This window comes from Lipophrys pholis (assembly GCF_963383615.2).
Source record: "Lipophrys pholis genome assembly, chromosome: 11".
NCBI classification, from domain to species: domain Eukaryota; kingdom Metazoa; phylum Chordata; class Actinopteri; order Blenniiformes; family Blenniidae; genus Lipophrys; species Lipophrys pholis.
In genome coordinates this window covers 25,460,769-25,480,009 of record NC_137631.1, presented here as the reverse complement: position 1 = coordinate 25,480,009, position 19,241 = coordinate 25,460,769, and the positions used below count along the sequence as shown (strand labels likewise).

Here is a 19,241-nt window from a genome sequence, read left to right as displayed (position 1 = left end):
GGAATATTTCTACAGGGAGAACATGCAAACAAATACAAAGCCAGTCACCCATAAAGTAGACACAATACAACTGCTAGCTTTCACCATAAAAAGTAGACCAGAAATTAATGACTTTCTGAGGATTAATAAATAATAATATAAATTCACAATTATCATCCTTTTAAAATAGGTATACATGCGTGCATCTTAAAATATGAATTAATTTAGCTTTTATTTTGAGTACCTTCTTGATTATTCTTAGTGTTTTTCTGTGGATACGCAGGACTGTACCAAATGGAAAAAAAAATCTATATTTTTGATATTTGTGCGGTGAAACAGTTTTACTTTATTTAAAAAAAAAAAAAAGCCTTTTATTTTTGCACAGCATTGAAAAACTCAAAACTGTCATATGATGAGGAAACGGAATGCGTTGCTTTGGCCACTAGGAGGAGTATTACAGATGACATGGTTTACAGTGCTCACACGGAACTAAAAAAACAACAAGAACAAAGTCCATGTCAGTTGCAATGAATTCATGAAAATCACTGAGAACACTAGTTCCTGTGGTTGTAGGGTTTTAATGTTGCCAGCTCGCAAATTAAAATCCCTTCTCAACGGTGTCAAATTTCAAATTGGACTCGAGACAAACAAGAAAAGACGCAAGCTCTTTGAATAATGTGGTTTATTCAGATTAAACAAGGCCGCACCGGTCGGATAGCCACCTTTCACACATCACTTCAGTTCTGCATGAAAAATTGTTTTGTTTTACGTCTTCAGTTTAACGTGAGACCAGTTTATTCCACTGTTATTAGAGCACCATTTGTGTCAATAATGTAGAAAACGTCAGAAAGAGTAAGCTTGAGAGTAGCACCAAAGAGCTCATGATCCCCACATGTATTGTTAATGTACTGCACAAAGACAAACACACACACACACCACACACACACATCCAACCTGTAAAATGCTTAAAAATATTGAAGCAGTACACATGATTTATTGAGAAGCACCTGTTTAGGGAATCTATTTCAGGAATGCCAACTTGAAATTTAGCAATTTTCAAGACTGAGAACTTTAATCAAATTTACATAAATAATGAATTTGTACATTAGTGGGGTATCTCAAATAAAAAACGTCTGATTTGAACCATTTGATCTTTGTAAAGTCAGGGCTAACATCTTTCCACAGCTGCATCAACCCCCCAACATCCTCAAATTTCTTTGGCTGTATGTTTTTTGGGGCACCAGACCAGCCTCCCTGAAAAAGGCTGCAGGATGTGACTTGTGCAGCGAGAGAGAGGGAGCAGCTGTGGGGGGTGGGTGAAAGAGTCAGGGCGACCTGGGTTCAGGTGTGAGCTGATCAAACAGGCCTGTGCTGCTGGCGTCGGGCGTCGGGTCACGGTCGAGGATGAACCTGAGGTCAGATTCACCTGCGAGCAAATGGCGTGAAAAGCATTAGAATTTGTCTGAAGCAGCAAGTGTCAAAGGTTTGGCCCTCTGAGCCACAAAGTGTCTTTCATCATTTGTCCACCAGGGGCTTCACTGCCTCAGTATCATGATCAGACCTCAGTAACACCATGAGAGAAACTATGAGGGTGAGCTGGTGTAAACAGGCATGATGAGGGCCCCGAAAACTCAATCGCCCGAAAAGACTTTTATTGTGGAAAGAGGATTTCGGATTGTGCCTTAAAAAGTGTAGATTGTGAGAATGTACTCTTTTATTTATTGATTTTTTCATAATGTAGATTTGGGGACCAAAACAAAAAAAGATGACAACATGGTGAAAGTGAACCTACTTTATCCCAGGTGCTTGTGATGGTGCTTTTCGTATCCTACTGCGTTGTTCGAACCGGCACCTGTTCATTTAGAAGAAAAAGTCATCATGATGTCATGCAGCTAAATGTAGAATACATCAATAGATTTTTAATACATCGGAATTTAGACTCTGCAGCCTGATTAAAAGACATTCTAAAAGAATTTCACAGACTAAAACAAAATATAATTACAATTTCTACTTCAGATAATATGACTGATTGGAAGAATTGTGTGTGACTTTGAAAATAGACATACTGTCACTTGCACCACTTTCACGTGCAAAAGATGTAAAATCCTATAGCAGCACTTATCTCAATGTTTTACCTCAATATTTATCCTTGTGTGTTATGATCATCATCAATTATTTTATTACTTCTGAAGAAAAAAATAAGTTACTATATATTATATATGGTCTATAAAGGGTTAAAGTACTGACCTAAGTAGTCCTTGTAGTCCTTATTATAGTATTTGTGCCTCAAGCCACGTCCATCTGTAAATAACACAACCAAAACATAGACATAAAACAAAAGATACGACATGCCACATCTTACATATTCACACGGCAAGTTGGAAACTTGCAAGTTGTGGCATGACTAAACTAAACTAAAATGTCTTCAATAGAACTTTAGACTCCTTCCATCAATCCAGTTTGCAACAGTTCACAGGTTTTCCAGGTCAGTTTGGGAGGGAACCCCGCAGGCGTACCAGAGTTACCGCGTTGTTTGATGCACTGCCCTCGGTTCGGGATGCCAGCGGCCGGGTTCCCCGGGTTGATGATGTGGCATTCGTAGCCGGTGGGGCAGTGAAGAGGCTCGTCTCCGTCCTCCGTTGTACTGCAGGCCTCAGCTTAAGGGCAAAGCAGGACAAGGCCGATTTAATGTCTCCAGCACCAGTCTGACAATTCACAGTGTTTTACAAGGAAATTTAAAGGGACGGGAATACATTGAGACAATTTGATCAAAAGTACATTGAATTAATGCAATTTAGAAAAGCATAATAAATAGGTAAAAAATTATTAAGATAACGGTAATAAAATAAGTAAAATCCATTGATTCATGAAAGACTTGAGCAAATAATATTCCGTCCTGATTTACGGTGCGTCAGCGGTCCTCAAGGTGTTCAGGAAGTAGGAACTATAAAAGCTGCTTCACCTCGTTTCTTCTGACTCTGGGAGCACTGAAGCTCCTCCTGAGGACCTCAGGGTTTCTGGATGCTTCATATTCTACAAGTCAATCTGAGACCAGAAGTCAGACTTTGAGGTGGATCTTTGACACACAGCAGCAGTGCAGAGAGCGAAAATGTTTGAAGGTCACGTGCCTGTGATGCGCTCCGCCCTCTTTGTGATGATGGCGATGACGAGCTGCGGCCGACTAACAGATTTTCACCAAATCATGCAAAACATGTCGTTACAACAATCCAGCCTGCTGAAAATAAATGCAATGAACAAGTTTCTCTGAATCTTGTTCGCTCAGAAATCCTGTGATGCTCACAATGTTTTTTCAGACGGTCATAAGCAGATTTGGTTGTTGAATTCCAGGTATGAGTCCATCATCGTACCCAGATTTCTCCTTCTTGATTGTTTCGCTTGAGTGACATTGAGTCATGATAAGCGCTGACCTTCAGCCTTTAACCTTACAAGTAAATGTTGTCGAAGAGGCTCCAGTAAAAGTAAAAACTACTTCTCTAAAACTGTATCGGTTAACTTTTCAACTGTGTTTAATGGCTTTACCAACGAGAGGTTTATTTGATTGATTTCATTTGTATAAAGTATGTATGTTAAATGATATAAACTGGGCGTGGTTGGAGTTTGTTTTTATTAAGAAATGTCTCAGAAATGCTCTCTGTTATCAGAATTTGCTCGAAAATGCAGACGAAGACGCTGAAACATGAATCCAAATTGTGGCAGTTCTCAGTAGCGCTGTTTGATTTTAAAAGGATAATGAAGTGTAAATTGTACAATGACCACTTGTTTCCAGAGCTGGGAGTGTTTTTTTTTTTTTTTGTGATTTGTTCCTTCCCCACTCTGGTTCTTCTCACCTTGCAGAACCTCTTCGGGACCGTCCAGCAGCCAGCCGTTACCGCCCAGCCACCGAGGCTTGGGCTGCACCAGCCAGTCCAGCACTGCCAGCAGAATATCAAAGAACAATTAGTGCAAAACTAAAAAGCTTTTTTTTTTTATTTTCTATTGAAAACAATCTCAATTCAAACTTTCAATTTCTTGAATTTAATCATTTATAGTCCTATGTGGTTGTTTCCACATTTAAATTCTAAACGGTTCCAGTTACATCACGTGCCTTTTCTGAAAAATACAAATTTTTTGCTGATGAAATGTTAGTAGGATCAACTAATCAGCTTTTTATGGACATTCACATTTAGACTTTTGTTTTGAAACTATAAATTCTGAACTACAAAGTAATTTTAGTCAGAGATTTTCTTCTGTATAAACACCATATATTGGTGTATTCATACTGACTTTAAAATGTTGCGCATTAAAAATAAAGTAAGTCTTGAAATAATCTTCAACAATGCCAGAGGGTGAAACTCTCCCTATTTAAAAGCATTTCAATGATAATTTTCAGTGTATCGGTGTAAAAACCAATAATGATATAATGACCACTGATGCCATACCTGCCAATAATCAACCATTTTCTATGTAATGAAGCCAGAAATGTTATTGTACATTTTGAGCCATTACTGTAATAGATTAGTACATAATTGAAGTAGCATTAAAAATATCTTTCAAGATGAAATAACAGCAGCCAATAATGTACAAATACATAAATACAATTGTATTTCTTAGAAATAAAAGCTTTCTTTTGTGCAGTTTGCTGATCAAACAATCGTCATTATCATTCATTCATTGAGGATCAGAATTCATCATTAACCATTTAATTGACCTGATTACTCTCAGAATGTCCACAACTATTGTGTAACTGGCAGTGGTTCCATTGCTGGTGGCTACAAGGAGCATAAAGCTCAATTCTTGGAGCTGGATCTGCTTTCGGTGTTGACTCCGCTGACCTGGAGGTGGTTGAACAGACTCCAGGCAGGCGTAGATGCAGCCGTTGTAGCAGCAGCGTTTATGGCGTTCACACTCTGAGTCTGAGCGGCAGCCGGGCACCTCGCAGGCCCTCTCCGGCAGCATCTGGGGCGGCGGAGGACACCGGTCATTCTTCTGGTGTTGCGTGGACTGGGGGTGGTTTGGGTATTCATAGTCCTGAGACACGGAGAAAAGAAACAGACATCCACACTCTTTAATGAGCTCTTTAATCAGCATTAAGAATACATAAGTACTCTTTGGAAAAAATAGATAATTTCAGTAAAATACAACTTGTAACAACCAAAATCTACAAGAAAACGTATCAAAGTATATTCACAATCACACAGGAGTTGGAAAAGTGAAGGTTTAGTTTTCTTTTTTGTTTCATTACTGTGTAAAAAGAAAACCAAATCAAAAATTACATCATGCCAGTTTGATTTGAATTAGGTTTGTCATTTATTCAAGATAAATAAATGTGTGTATAAATAAATGTATATTTCAAAGAAGCGACTGCAAACAGTGCCGTGTAATGGTGATCACCTCCCTTTCCCCTTAAATGAATAATGATAAAAATATCTGTAAAACGTGTCTAAACATAAGGCTGTTCAAATATTTAAAACAAAGTATTTTTTCCTCTCTGTCAGTAAAACGTCTATGAAATTGGATACATGCATAACGGAAACAAATATCTGAAATATGCAGTCCCCGGTGTGTTCAGAATGTCATTATGTAGTTTGATTTCGTTGCTCGTCTGCTGGATCGTCGTTCTGCTTCAGAATCCATGCGGTGCGGTGGCTCTACCAGCAGGGGGCAGCACCGAACCGTCGGCGCTGCAGGGCTGCAGCTCAGACGTGCAGGTTGGGTTTGGTATGCATGTCTGACGCTTCACGTCCTGACCTGGATTAGGAAGGTGACTGACTGTGGGAACAAACACTTTCCCGGTGAGTCTGAAGACGGAGAAAGTAGGTCACTTCACGCGCTCTCAGCAGCTCGGGCCTGCTCACAAACACTCAGCCGTGCCCTGTTAATCAGACGATTTGCAATTGCATGCGGAGCAGAGGATAAAGTAATCGGAGCCACAGTCTCTGTGGTGCAATAATTCGTTTTCTGCCCCTGCAGTGATTCTCACCCACGGTGCAGAGATTGTGTACACATGGGAAATATGATAAAATCCCAAAATGCACGGCTGTCATTGACTAGATATCAGTGCGCCAACTTTCTCACACACTCATTTGGTTTTGCAGTGTGGTCATAGTTGTGCTCTATTCCACTCAACGGTTCAATGAAATCACTCATAAGGCAGACAATTGTAACGATAGGAGCTTTACTTTTTGTCTACTTGGATTTTTTCCCCCTTCTCTTTTGTTGAAGTCTTTCACTTCTTCACCAGCAGGCCGGACAAAGAAAATGTATTTTAAAGTTTGTAAAGCAGGGCTGTCAACTCTGACAACCATTATTAAATAAACAAAACAAAAGAAACCCTCAGATAATTCCCCTCTTAATTCACTTTCACCCTCATGTGAAGTTTCACGTTCACGTTGACATCCTTAAACAAAAGCCTCCAGCCAGTCGACCTGCCACGCTTCTGGTTTTTGCACTGATGCTTCTCTTTATCACATTTACTCATGAAAATTGTGTTTAAATGAATTATCATTTTCTTAAACTCCATTTCATTTATTTAAAATCATGATTTATTCTTAAAAATGAACTAGAAAAGGGCATGTTGGGCAAACTCCATCAAGAAAATACTCGAAACGCCACTCCCTCTGGTTTTGTTATAAATTGCTCCCCAAGTGAAAGAAAGATTTCATGGACATAAAAACGTTGTTACAGTAAAGTGGTTGTAGATCTCACTGCAGAATCGTTTTTCCATGAGGCTGAAATCCATTCCGGAGACTCGCACAATCGCAGAATCAGTTTTGATGCTGTTTTCAATACTGCACGGCGAATTTCTTGAACTCTGCTGAGATGCCAGCGCTCTCTAAAAAGAGCGAGGTCCACAATATGACTGTAATTAGATAATCGCTTTGTGGGCTGCACACGACCATTAAAGCAGTGCTGTTTATTTGGCAGGCTTACAGGCCTCTGGCCCGAAACCGACTGGAAAAACAAAAGCAAATGTTTGGCACCGATGGTGGTATCGCACACACTGTATGTGTGCTCGCTTTGAACACGCCATAATTCGGCCTGGCAGCTGCGAGCTCAGTGGGTTGTTTGAGGGGTTTGGATGAGGTGCGCTGGGAGAAACTTTTACATGCAGGCGAACAATGTGCGGCTCAGCCGCAGCCTGTAAAAGTTAATCTGGGATCCTGCTCATTAAAGTTGCGAGATTAGAGTTTGACATGAGTAATTGCGTCAAGATTGAGTCTTGGTTTGGACGTAACTTGCAATGCTGGATTGTGAGTTTGACGTAGAGGTGTCAAACACGTTTTAGTTCAAACGGCCCAATTTCATCTTGAGTGGGTCGGACTGGTAGAAATAGTGCAATAATGACCTTTAAATTTAAACTTGAAAGTTTTTCTTTGTTGTGGCGTCGAGCATAGGTGAAAAAAATGTCCATATTTTCACAAAAACCAAACGGTTACAATAGAAAATGACTGCAATCTCAACATGAAGCCAATTCTAATGATGCGTTCTGGTGAAATGTCCAGAAAACTTTATGAAGGCATTGCTTTGAGGTTTAGATTTTCGAAGTTATCTTTCCCGGCAGCATCGCCGATATCTCAGCTTGGGTCTCAGTTTCGTGTTGTCTGCTACGCTTAAGAAATTTGCTTAAAAATCATTGTTTTCTAAATAAATAAATCAGTTGAAGTGGTGCTGCACATTGAGACGGGTGTGCAGGATTTCTAACATCGCTGAGAATTATGAAAATATACAGTGCTTCTGTTTTACCCTTCTCATCTTGACATAATAGTATGCATATTTCCAAAATCATGCCCAATGAATCCAAAAAGTTAAATATATGCAAAGAACACGTTAATTAATTCCTAAATGAATGCTCAAGCTTCGACACATTAAATATTTCTGATTATCAAAAAAAAAAAAAAATCAGACTTGACAACAAACTTTTATGTTGAAACTTAAAATGTTTCACTCCACACGTACGCACACAGTATGAGTGATTTAAAGGTTATAATCAAACAAACCCGTCGAAAATTTCAATAGATTGTTTTTGTTTATTGTTTATCAGTGCTCTTTTTCTATAGCTTTTGCTGGACGACTTATATTTTCTTTGTTCAGAAGGTGAACTGCTGGCGGTGATTTTACTATGAGCATCTTTATTGAAAAATAAGAATAAAGTAAAATTACTCATTCAACTTCCTTGTCTTTTTTTTTAAAAGTAATGAAAAAAAAGCATCCATTACATTTTTTGCTTTTGTACATCTTAGACCCTGTGCGTCATGCTTAGACGTTACACATAGGTAGAGATAAACTGCAGCGTAAGCAGAGGCAAGGAGCAGACAAATGTCTCATGCTGCACTGAAGACCCAGATTCATTGATGCGATAAAGAAGGTTTTTCGAAGGAAATTCTGTTATATTTTTCCCGAGCGTTTGCATTGAATTGGCACCCAAAACATTTCAAACCGTACTCGGTGGTAATTACTCTGCTTCGCAGAGCCCCTCATTGCAATACTACGAGACGTAGTAATCACTGTAAATGCTCAGTGGTGAACAATGTCTCCCGGTACAATTACATCTATGAATGAGAACTACAAAGTTACTCCGGCTGGATAACTGCATAATGACCACTGCTGGTTTCCCTTGTCTCACATCCGATCTGCTCTCAGCGTCTCTCGTAAAGCTGTCCTGCCCAAGGTCAAACGTGCCCTTCCTGTTTATGCGACAGTGTGTGTTTGCACTGTTGGTACAAATGAATACTCCACTTCACGAGTACAGGAAGTAATTCATTCTCATATGGTTGAACCAGAGAAATGCAGCCGCTAACTTTTTACCGTACTTTCCCATCATCCACCCTCCAGTGTCACCGCTCGACCCTCGGGACTCGCCTCTCTGTCTTTCGTTCTGCTTTCATGCTGTTGTCTGCCGGGCTTTACATCCCGACTTCCATCGCACAATCCCGCACAAATCTCTCTGATGTTCCGCGTTGTTTATTTATGCGTCGGCCTGCCGTGCCGCTCTCCCGCAGAGACGCCGCCAGCGGGCCTGTGTGTGATGTTCGTGTCTATCCGTGGGCATATTTTCTCTTCTCTCTATTTGTCTCTGTCTGAAGTGCTCTATCTCACTTCCTCACATTTTTTAATATTTTGTTTTGAGTCTCTTTCTTTTCCTGTTGTTGATTTTGAAATGCTATAAGATGTTGGTGGCTGCGGCGATTGATCTCCTCAGTGATTCCCATCTCTCTTTTTAATGCCTTTTACTCTGGTTTATTGGGACTTTGCAAAGACAACCCACTTGGGATCCTTTCTTGCTCTGTAACCAAGCTGAGATTTAATCATTTGTGTGTCGGTGGGGTGATGTTGGACAGACATTAAGCTTTTCTGCTTCCTTTGTGGAAGGACGAATGCAAACACACACTGTCGGAGCAGATCGTATACTCCTGAGACTGTGCAACCACGCACAAACTGTTTTCATTTTTTCACTGCCAACCCGTAGTGTCAAGGTTAATTTCTTACCTCTATATCAGGGCTCACCCTGACAGAAAGATAGACAGACATGCAGATGTGTGGAGACACAGCGGGCTGAGATGGGAAGGGAGCAGACAGGCGGGTGAATCAGTGGGAAATGAGTTTTAGTGGAGGACGCGGAGCCGTGCTGACAGACCTAACAGGTAGAAACACGGCTGGGAAAAGCATTCCTTGGAAAAAGTGGACACACTGGCAGAGTGCTGACGTCTGACCTTGAAAGGTAGACGAACAAGGTGAGCCAATGTGAACGGCGGCTCACGCAGCAGGACAGAAGGAAACCAACTGTGAGTGCAGCCAATTAGTTTGGGGGGGGAAACAGCTTGAAAGAGCGTCTGTTACCTGACACACAGAATTAGTGGTAGCAAGGCTGACCCTGATAGAAAAAACGCCTTTGAATCAGTATAGCTGATGCAGAAATCCATTTAAATTTTTGGCCAGCAGGCTCATGCCATTTGACTGGGATTAGTCCTTTTCCTGAACTCAAAGCTACAGGTTCACTGGAAAACCACATAAATCTTTCAAAAAGTAAATGTCACCTTTATTCAAATGGGTAAGGGTATCAAAACTTAATCAGAATTGGGCTGTGGCACCAATGGGAACCACTGATTTACACTATTGTCTCAGTTTAGAGGCAAAAACTTTCCTCCACAGTCCAAGGACACGCATTTTAATTGCCGTCTCTGCATGAGCGGTCGGTATGAAAGTGAGAGAGTGTATTAGCCGCCTGATGTACATGATCCCAGGCTGTACTCCGCCTGCTGCCCCATAGCACCAATGACTCTACTATTTGCCTAAAGCAGGTATCAATTATGGATGAACGAAGGACAGTTGTGTTGTTTCTGTTTATGCAGCCAGAAAGTGAAAGTCACACCAGAGTACAGCACAGTGAGAAATGGGTCCTCGTGCTCTGGCCTCTGGCCCGTCGGGTTCGGCCTAATCCTGGCCTCGCATAGGCTCCCACCTGCAGCAGATTTACTGTCACAGGGAGGCTGGCGCATCTGGAGAAAACCCACCGAGACACAGGAAGAACATGGAAACGATCCACAGAAGGATGGATGTACAGATTTGAACCAGAGCATACCTGCTTTGTTGCACCAGTATAACTTTCAGAAGCTACATTCACACTGCAGTGTAAACTGGCCCGAATCTGACCTTTTATTTTTCCTCTATTCAAAACCCTGTTTCTGACCCACACTTGATTTCGTCACATTTATTTTCAAATGAGATCCAGGACCTCATTCAGATGTGGTCATAGTTTCAACGTGACTTCAGTTTGGACAGTCATTTTACATTTAATCTGATATGTTTATACAAAAATACTGCATTCACAACTCCCTCCTTTACAATTTGTGCTCTTTTCTTTTTTTCTAAATCTTTAGTTCACGCTGTCGTGTAGCACCCATATTTAAAAAAAACTCCCTTCTGCTCACTTCGGGATCATAAATTGCTCAGTGGAGTCTGACGGTCCCATTTAAAGCATGTTGTGAACAACAAGCCCCCCCCCCCCCCCCCCCCCCCCCCCAAAAAAAAATTGGATCCCATTAAAAAGTGCTAATTGAGCCAAGTATTCCTGTAGTTCAGGGAAGTTTGTCGATGCCCCAAAACTGCAATCAACTCATTATTTTTTAACTCTCTTCAATGCAAGCTGTTTCCTTATTTGTCACCATTGGAGGTTGTAACATAAGCTGAGGTCATTCTGTCTTGACTTGGGGTCTTTTATCTCAAAATAACTCACAAGTGCGTAAATCTGCTTTTATGTAGCCGCCTCAGGCAAATTCAAACAGCCTACCAGAAGAAGAAGAGCAGGAAGTAAAAGTGTTTCTGACCATCTGCAGGGCGTCCGTATTAAAACCAGGTGCTGTCAGAGACAGCCCCCCCCATCCCGCAAATCAAACTGTAAAAATTTACGATGCAAGCGTTAGACACGCTGACATGTCCAGGCAGATGTCTGAGCCAGACCCTGTTATTGCTGTGGAAGACTAAACAAGTGTGCGTGTGCATGTGCGTGTGCATGTGCGTGTGCGTGTGCGTGTGTGTGTGTTAAACGACTCGTGGAGTTGTTTATTTCAGATCTACCTGTGGGTGAAAATACTTTTCCAAATCCAGAGCTTGGCGTCATTGAGCCAGTTTCAAAGCCACATAATACCAATCATGCATCAATAAAAAGCAACTCTAAGCATAATGTTTCTATTTCTTTTTGTAATGCATTTTATTTAACAAGACCCACTTGGGTCCCCACAATGGGTCCCTTTGGTCTGGGTTCACTGCAAGTGAACAGCTTCTGTGAATTTGATTAAAAACTGTAAGAAACTGAGGTGTCATGACTTCCCATCAAGAATTCTAACATATATCTTATTATACACCGCTGTCTTACATCCACCTATATTTTATGAATTTCACTGAAATCTTAAAGTGAACATGCTTTTCTGAAACGGAAAAGACTATTTGCTAAAGTTATGTATAAGTGTGCATATTGGTAATATGAATTTATTCACAACATGCACTTTCTTAAAAAACAATACAACTTCCACATGTGTTTTTAAGCAATAAGCCAAAGTGAAATGAATAAATTATTTCAGGAAAAAGGGCAACAAGCAGGCCATGAATTTGCATATTGAACAATTTCAGCTTTGTCATTATTTCACATTAGACTTTAAGATAGTCTGCACATATTAACCAGACTAAACCAGTGTTTGTTGTTATATTTGACATCTTCACAAATATGCCATAAAAATAAAAAACCGAAAGGTAACGTCCACAAGCCTGTCAATCAGGATGAATTTGTGGCGGAGGAGTCACACTCATTTTAGTTGAAGGACCACATACAGCAGAGTTTGACGGGCTGTTTAAACAACAGCGTTTTGAGTGAAAATCCATCGTTTTTTCATTTGAGAAAAGTTTGACTTTTAAGCGGCAACATTTTTGAAAACGACGTCCGTTCACAAGGGGATGGCAGAAACGCTGAAAATTATGTAGTTTTCCTGTAGGGCCATCAGTAGGCGCTGTTCTAAGTACACAGACGATCACATGGACATCACATGTTATTACGGCGACTCTCAGCTGTAAACCTACCAAGTCCCAGGAGGAGTCATGACACTCTGGAGGAAAACGGGGCCTGATTGAAGTGAAAATAAATCGAAGCTCTGTTTCCGTGCAAGGAAATACGAGTAGGTTATTAACAACCTGAAAGAAGTACGATATGGGAACATTGTCATTCTCTTTAGACTCAAGTCTCAGTTGCTAATCCGATATCCTTTAGAAAAAGTGACTGATTTCAGTGCAACACCTTCTGCTTCATATGCTAAAATAATGCAATGTGGACAGTTCAGTAATGGCAGTAACTTTCATTGAAATATCGTGAGAATATGTCTAAGTTTGATCTTCTTGCAGGCGGGACAGGTGTTTTTTGTTGTTGTGCTGAGCATCCTGATGGTTTTAGGTCTATCACAAAAATCACATATTTTCCTCTTAGGAGCCATTATTTCTCAGTGCAGCTTGAATGTGAACCAGTGACTATAATTTAGCTCTCTGCAAAGCCCCAGTGTTGAATGAATGAGGGTTTGTTATTGTGTGCATGTGGGGAAGAGAGAGAGAGAAAAAAAAAAAAGATAGATTGGGAGATGCGGAGATGAAAAGGTTCAGGGGATCGTGGCTAACTCCATATGGACGGCTGTCTCAGCATGTTCCAATTACAGTAGCTTTGAAGCCGAGTCCAGCAAGACGGTGCTTTTGGCCCAACCCGAGAGGCGGAGGAGACGAGAGGAAGACTTTTGAAAAGGGAGAAACCTGAGGGGAGATATGCGATCATAGGGTGTGGAGAGGTGGAGAAGCGAAATGAAGGCTGTGAATGCCAGGCGGAGTAGAGCCGGTGAGGGGAATGAACAAGTCAGAAAGTGAGACGCATGAAAGGTGGCAGAGGAGAAGGAAAAAGAACGAGAGAGAAGGCGGTGCGCCACAGTGAGCCCTTGTTAGAGATGATCAATCAGCTACACTGAGCTGAGCTAACAAGCAGGGGCCTGGTCTGCAAGTTCAGTTCCTGCCCTAATAATCCACTACAAACAGACACACTCCAGCAAATGCTGCACATCCTGTGTGCCCTTCAATTACTCACTTGGAAACTCGAAAATCGGCGACTCATTCCAACCTGCTGCACGTTCGACTTTTTTTTTTTTTTAATGCTTCATAACCAAAGCAATCCTTTTCTCAAACAGCTTCTTTTTTTTTCTTTTTTCTCCCAGAGGTGGCATACGTTTTCAAAGTGAAATGTACAATAATATTAAACTATTTCACATTATGATCACGTATTAGATTGTTATATACATGTTTACATCGCAGTCTATTGAAAAAGTGGTTGTTTCAACAGTTTGTATATAATTATAGGGTGATTGTCACTTTAACAAACAAGTATTTTAGTGGGTGACCATAGGCTTTGCGAACCCCCTAATTTACAAGCAATTTATTTTATAGAAAAAGTGAGATAATTTACATAAAGTAGTGATTCGTAACTGAAGCACAGTACAAAGTAAAAATTACATTAACACATCTGTTGTCATCACTTGGAAATAAATAAATGGATGACCTTATTTACTTCATCCTAAAAAAAAAAATGCAAAAAGAATCTAGTTTGTGAGGCAAAAAGTAATTCAGCTTGCACTCCTATGTACTTGGATAGCTGCAACTTGTTGCAGGTGACATGCTCTAAATGGATTTATATATAATACTGACTTTAAGAGACAAGTGAATACTAACACTAATTTACACTCGTGTTCTTGAACTTCTTTTCACATGCGGTCACAGGTCTACTTGAAGCCCTCTCACTTCAACCACAAAACCGCCCTGGCCGTGTGAAGTGCCCCGCGGTAACAGAGCCAGTATTGTACCTCTCGCTTTCACCGACTTTGGAGGAATCTGCAGTCTTTTATGGCTCGTGTTTGCACAAACACAGAAGTCAGAGGTGAGGATAACGACCTCACCTTGTGATTGAGTCCTCTTTTCCTGATTCTTCTGGCATCACTTCCTGTGGACAGGGCCAGCAGGGCCAGCAGCAGCACCAGTGAACTCAGCATCGTCTCGGGTTTTGCACCTGAACTCCGATCGCTTGCAGCGGATATCTCCTCCTCCTTTCTTCTCTCGGAGTTATTCCCTCGTTGTCTCCTTACTCCAGTTGGTCCTTCAGCTGCGTGCGGGTCCTCTGCTGCGTTGCCTTCCCAGCTGAAAGCATCAACGGCTCTCGGGCGCTCATGTGCAGCCCGAGATTACACAAGCTCTCTCTCTCTCTCTCCCTCTCTCTCTCTCCAACAGGACCTGCCTTTATAGCCGCCCGAGGAAAAGTGCAGGACAGAATGACAGAGCCGAGGGAAGGAAGGGGAAAGTACAGGAGGGATGAATGGAGGCAGTGTGGAGAAGAAATGAAAGAATAGCAAGGGCGGTGGAGAAACGGCAGCTGTCTGTGCATCAGTTGCGGAGATCTGGAGCTGTCTGCTGGCACAGCGTGCGCACATGTCCCTGCGAGAGAGGAGGGGAGCTGAACCGAGGGGAAAGGGGGGAGCGTTGGAAAAGGGCAGCGAGTGGAAGTGAGACCTCCCCCTTTACCCCCATGTTGCGTCTTCCAGCACATCTGGTGATTTTTACTCAAATGTGTCAGTGTTGCAGCAACGTGCAGTTGGTCCGTAGCTTATATCCAGTGAACTTTTCTTGACAAGTTTTGCTTTTGTGTGTGTGTGTGTGTGTGTGTGTGTGTGTGTGTGTGTGTGTGTGTGTGTGTGTGTGTGTGTGTGTGTGTGTGTGTGTGTGTGTGTGTGTGTGTGTGTGTGTGTGTGTGTGTGTGTGTGTGTGTGTGTGTGTGTGTGTGTGATATTCTTTCGGTAGGAAGGAACTCTCCTGCTATTCACGTGATCTGAACCGGCTGGACGTGCACATTAACTGTTAACCGGCCACATGCACGTGTGTACATTTCTAATATTTCTTTGTGTCGACTGGGGCTTAAAATGCATTGATGCATTGGCGTATTTGAATGTGTGAAAAAATGCTGTCCTGTGTTTGTCTAATGTGTTTTGAGAGGATGCAGTGTGATTTCAGTGGCACTGACCCATACAGAATGAAAGCATGTGGTGGGTCTCAGAGGGGAAAAAAAGGGGAGGGGGGGCGCCCTCTCTGTCTCTTTTCCCCCGTCTTGTGCTTCACTGGTCGTCCTTTTTCACATACATCACAAGTTGCTCTCTCTCTCTCTCTCAAACTAGGACCTCCCCACCCCCCCCACCCCACCCTGGTCTCACCCTCCCACCTTACCATTAGACCTTTATCCCCTCCCCTTGCTCCGTTCTGAATGTCTTGCTCTGAAAAGGGGGGGAAAGAATGCTAAGCCCGCACAAATCTCAGTCATTATTAGTTTTACAGGAGCAGGGCTCATGTCACTGGGAGGCCCCGGCTTCACTTACACAAAAGACAGAGTAAAGAAAAAAATAGTAGGGGGGAAAGGGGCGGGGGGGGGGGCTGGAGATAGTGGGAAAGGGAAGTGACTGTATGAATGGGTGTGTGAGAAAACAAGAGGATTGAACGTGTCCACTACTGACGATGACTATTAAGCATGTGACACCTCGCGGGTGTTACTTTAAAATTTGTTCTATTGTGAACTTTGTGCTTAAAAGTGGCAACATTTTATCTCACACAACCGGTTTGTGCAACCCTCATCATCCCCACCAAACAGTTGGGAGTATTGCAATATATCTGAGGTAAATACCAGCAAATGTTTGAGGAAATGACATGCTTGTGTCTGAGACAAAAATGTTAAGCTGTGAGGCAAGCCTGCTACTCTTGAGCAGAAAGGAATTCAGCAGCACAGTTTATAGCCGCAGACAGTGCGCTGATATTCCCAGACGTGCTTTCGCATACATCATCCATATCCTGTCTCCTTTCTGAATGTGGAATGTACAGTACACACCATTATTTGATAAACTAAACAACCCATGAGCCGGGTGTGGAGGGGACAATCCAGCCCACAGACTCAAGAACGGCAGCTATTTGAGCGCATAGCTTCACACATACCAGTGAGGAGAATCCTTCGTGCGCCACACACGTTCAGATTTGTTTTCATTTGTGACTGACGAGTGTGTGCGTCAACTTTAAAAGGCGGAATTCAGGGAGACATAGTAGGGGAAACACCTCGGAGATAAATATTTTTGCTGACGGGAAAACAGCCGACGCAGATAAACTCCGCTTGATAGAAAATTCCTTTCATCTGACAGGCGAAGATGTATTGGAGCTCTCTCTGCAGGAATGGACTGTCTGGAAGTCCCGGGGGGCTTCATATCACATGCGCCTCCTCTCTGATGGTGGAGATTAATTCCAGTCTGATTCATGGTGTAATAGTTGGTGACTGTCCAGAGTCGGCTCTGGCTCAGCGGACAGGGCAGTGCCTCAGTCACTAATGACGCCTAAATGGATACAGTGAGTATGATTTTGGTCGTGCCAAAGAAAATATGTGAGGCATATGTTTGATAATAACGGCCAGCTTGTACATCTGGATGGAATATTTGAGCTTAGAGAGCTAAGAGAGGTTTATCCACAGCTATTTGTCATGTTGATACTGTGTTATGTTTCCCCCAAAAAAACACATACAAGGTGAAATATAATTCAATATCCCAAACTATTACGGTATCCAAAGCTCCTGTGTTTATTCACGGCAGGAATTGAAATCCTGAGCATCCCATTAAAAGGATGGGTTATTTATATAGTATAATGCAAATACTTGTGACAAGGGACATTTGTCTGGAACCGTAAATCACTTTTAACCTTTAAAGAAAGTAACGCAGCCGATAAAAAGATTTACTACACTTACAAAAACTGTATTTTGGCCTGCATTTAGAAAGTTTAGAAACTACAGTTTGGAAGAGTAGATGTTCTATGTCTGTGCTTTTACCTCTTTTAGCCATTTCCAGGAGAACTTGCTGTTTTATTGTGAATAACTATACTTTGTTGTGGTCGCTTTAATGTGTTCTTCTCTGGAAACGATGACACAAGGAGCATCACGGCGACGTGGTTACAGAACAGACCTTTGTTTTTGCCCTGTTATTCAGAGTGATTGTTATCCTCTCCATGACGTAGATCAATCCAAGGTGGCGCTTCTTTTCATCTCTCCCAATTTTTTCAGCTGTTTGATTTTAGAGATGTTAACGCAGCCGTACGCGTTGCAGGCGCCCCAGCTCAGTTAGCTGGCTCCTCCGGTGGGCCACTCCTGTGTCGGCGTGCTAAAACAGAAGCTTGTCAAAGTCGTTCATTCCAAATCGGGGTTGTCAGCTGCAGGCAGAGGTCAACATAGGAGGTCAGGGGTCATCTGTGATTGCTTGGTATGAGCCAGGCGGCTGTGTTTGAAACCGGAGTCCAATTTGCTCCCGGATGGATTGTCTCCTCTTGTTGGAAATGCAGCATGTATGGCAAATATTTATGTTCAATTATTTTTATATGATTTTAGAAGTCATTGAGTTAATGCTTGGGCAGGTCAGAGGTGGAATGGCTATTTTAATTTTACTATTTAAAACATTTTAGGACTGAAAAACATCAAACGCAAGCTTGTTGATATCCACCTAACAAAGTGAGATCCTTACAATGAAGCAGTGGCTATAATTATCAGATTCACCAGGAAGAAGCAATTGCTTCCTATTGAGGTGGATAGAGGATGGAATTTTACAATTCATTATTGGTCAGTATATCTCAACCTTCCTAACAGGAAGTCCCTCCAGATCACGTCTAACAAAGATGGCTGACTTTCTCTTGCATGTGTGATTTTCCGAAACTTTACAGTAAGAAAGACATACGACTTAATCAAGTTGACCTGATTCAGTTTCTTTGAGATGCTTTCCATTAGGCAAATGAGACAATGCATAAACATATTGCATTTCTGACAATTTAAAGATGAACATCCTGAAAATGGTGCGTGAACTCCCGTGTTCTACTGTAAAAGGCCCGTGGATTGACAACATTTTGGATCAAATCTAAATGAGAGAATACAAAATATTTGCTCGATATTTGACAAAATCCAGTTGAGCCGATTTGGTTGCTTTGAGGAAGACCCCCCCCCCCCCCCCCCCCCCCCCCAAAAAAACAAAAACAAGAAACAATGCTCTGGATTCCTGAAACTATCTTTTTGTGGTTTTCTTCTAAATAAATTCTTATTTTGGCAACCTCAGAGCAGTGAAATCCTCAAGCCTTGAATCTCTACTGTTCCCCTTAAAGAGATCCCAAACGTCAAACCTCATGATGTTTATCAGCTTTGGCTGGTGAATTTACTATTTCTAATGTTATTTTCCTGCACTGTAATGCATAAGGAAGGGGATGTTACCAAAGAGCTTTTCGCGGGTCTTTATCGTTCTCTGACTCACACAGTTAACTTAAAACCAAATTCCTCCCTTTGATGTGCTCTGTATCAGCAGCAATAAACTCTCTTTACCGTTTGACATTTAAAAAGTTCAGAGCGCATCAGCTGCATCCCAACATTCACCTTTAATGTGTGTCTGAGAGAGCGTAAGCCTCAAGCAGCTGCATGAAAGCAGGCAGCTCTATGACTTGGGGCCTGTTTTATTCACTGGACTAGTTGACGGTTCAACTCCAACTAAACGTGCACACATGCAATGTGGCTGCAGTCAGATCACTAGATTGCATTGTGAGTTTTGTTTTGATTTATTCAGCTATAATGAGACCAGAATGTAGGATGGTGCACTGACTTTACAAGGATGCCAACTCTTAACATCAGCACAGAAATGGAACAG

The 19,241-nt window shown here is 41.8% G+C and overlaps 1 protein-coding gene across 2 annotated transcripts; it reads right to left on the bottom strand.

The window, feature by feature from the left end:
* Positions 1–306: 306 nt before the first annotated feature.
* On the bottom strand, positions 307–14,992 carry wfdc1 (WAP four-disulfide core domain 1). 2 transcript variants are annotated; one of them, XM_080476197.1, is made up of 7 exons: positions 14,451–14,990; positions 4,812–5,007; positions 3,828–3,911; positions 2,496–2,636; positions 2,227–2,280; positions 1,772–1,831; positions 307–1,405 (listed from the first exon to the last, which is right to left on the bottom strand). In XM_080476197.1, exons 1-6 carry the CDS (start codon positions 14,541–14,543, stop codon positions 1,773–1,775), a joined length of 627 nt encoding a protein of 208 aa, XP_080332323.1. In that variant the 5' UTR covers positions 14,544–14,990; the 3' UTR covers positions 307–1,405; position 1,772. The 2 variants fall into 2 exon arrangements, with proteins under 2 accessions (XP_080332323.1, XP_080332324.1); XM_080476198.1 differs by having other exon boundaries at positions 650–1,405; positions 2,505–2,636; positions 14,451–14,992.
* Between the last annotated feature and the right edge of the window lie 4,249 nt (positions 14,993–19,241).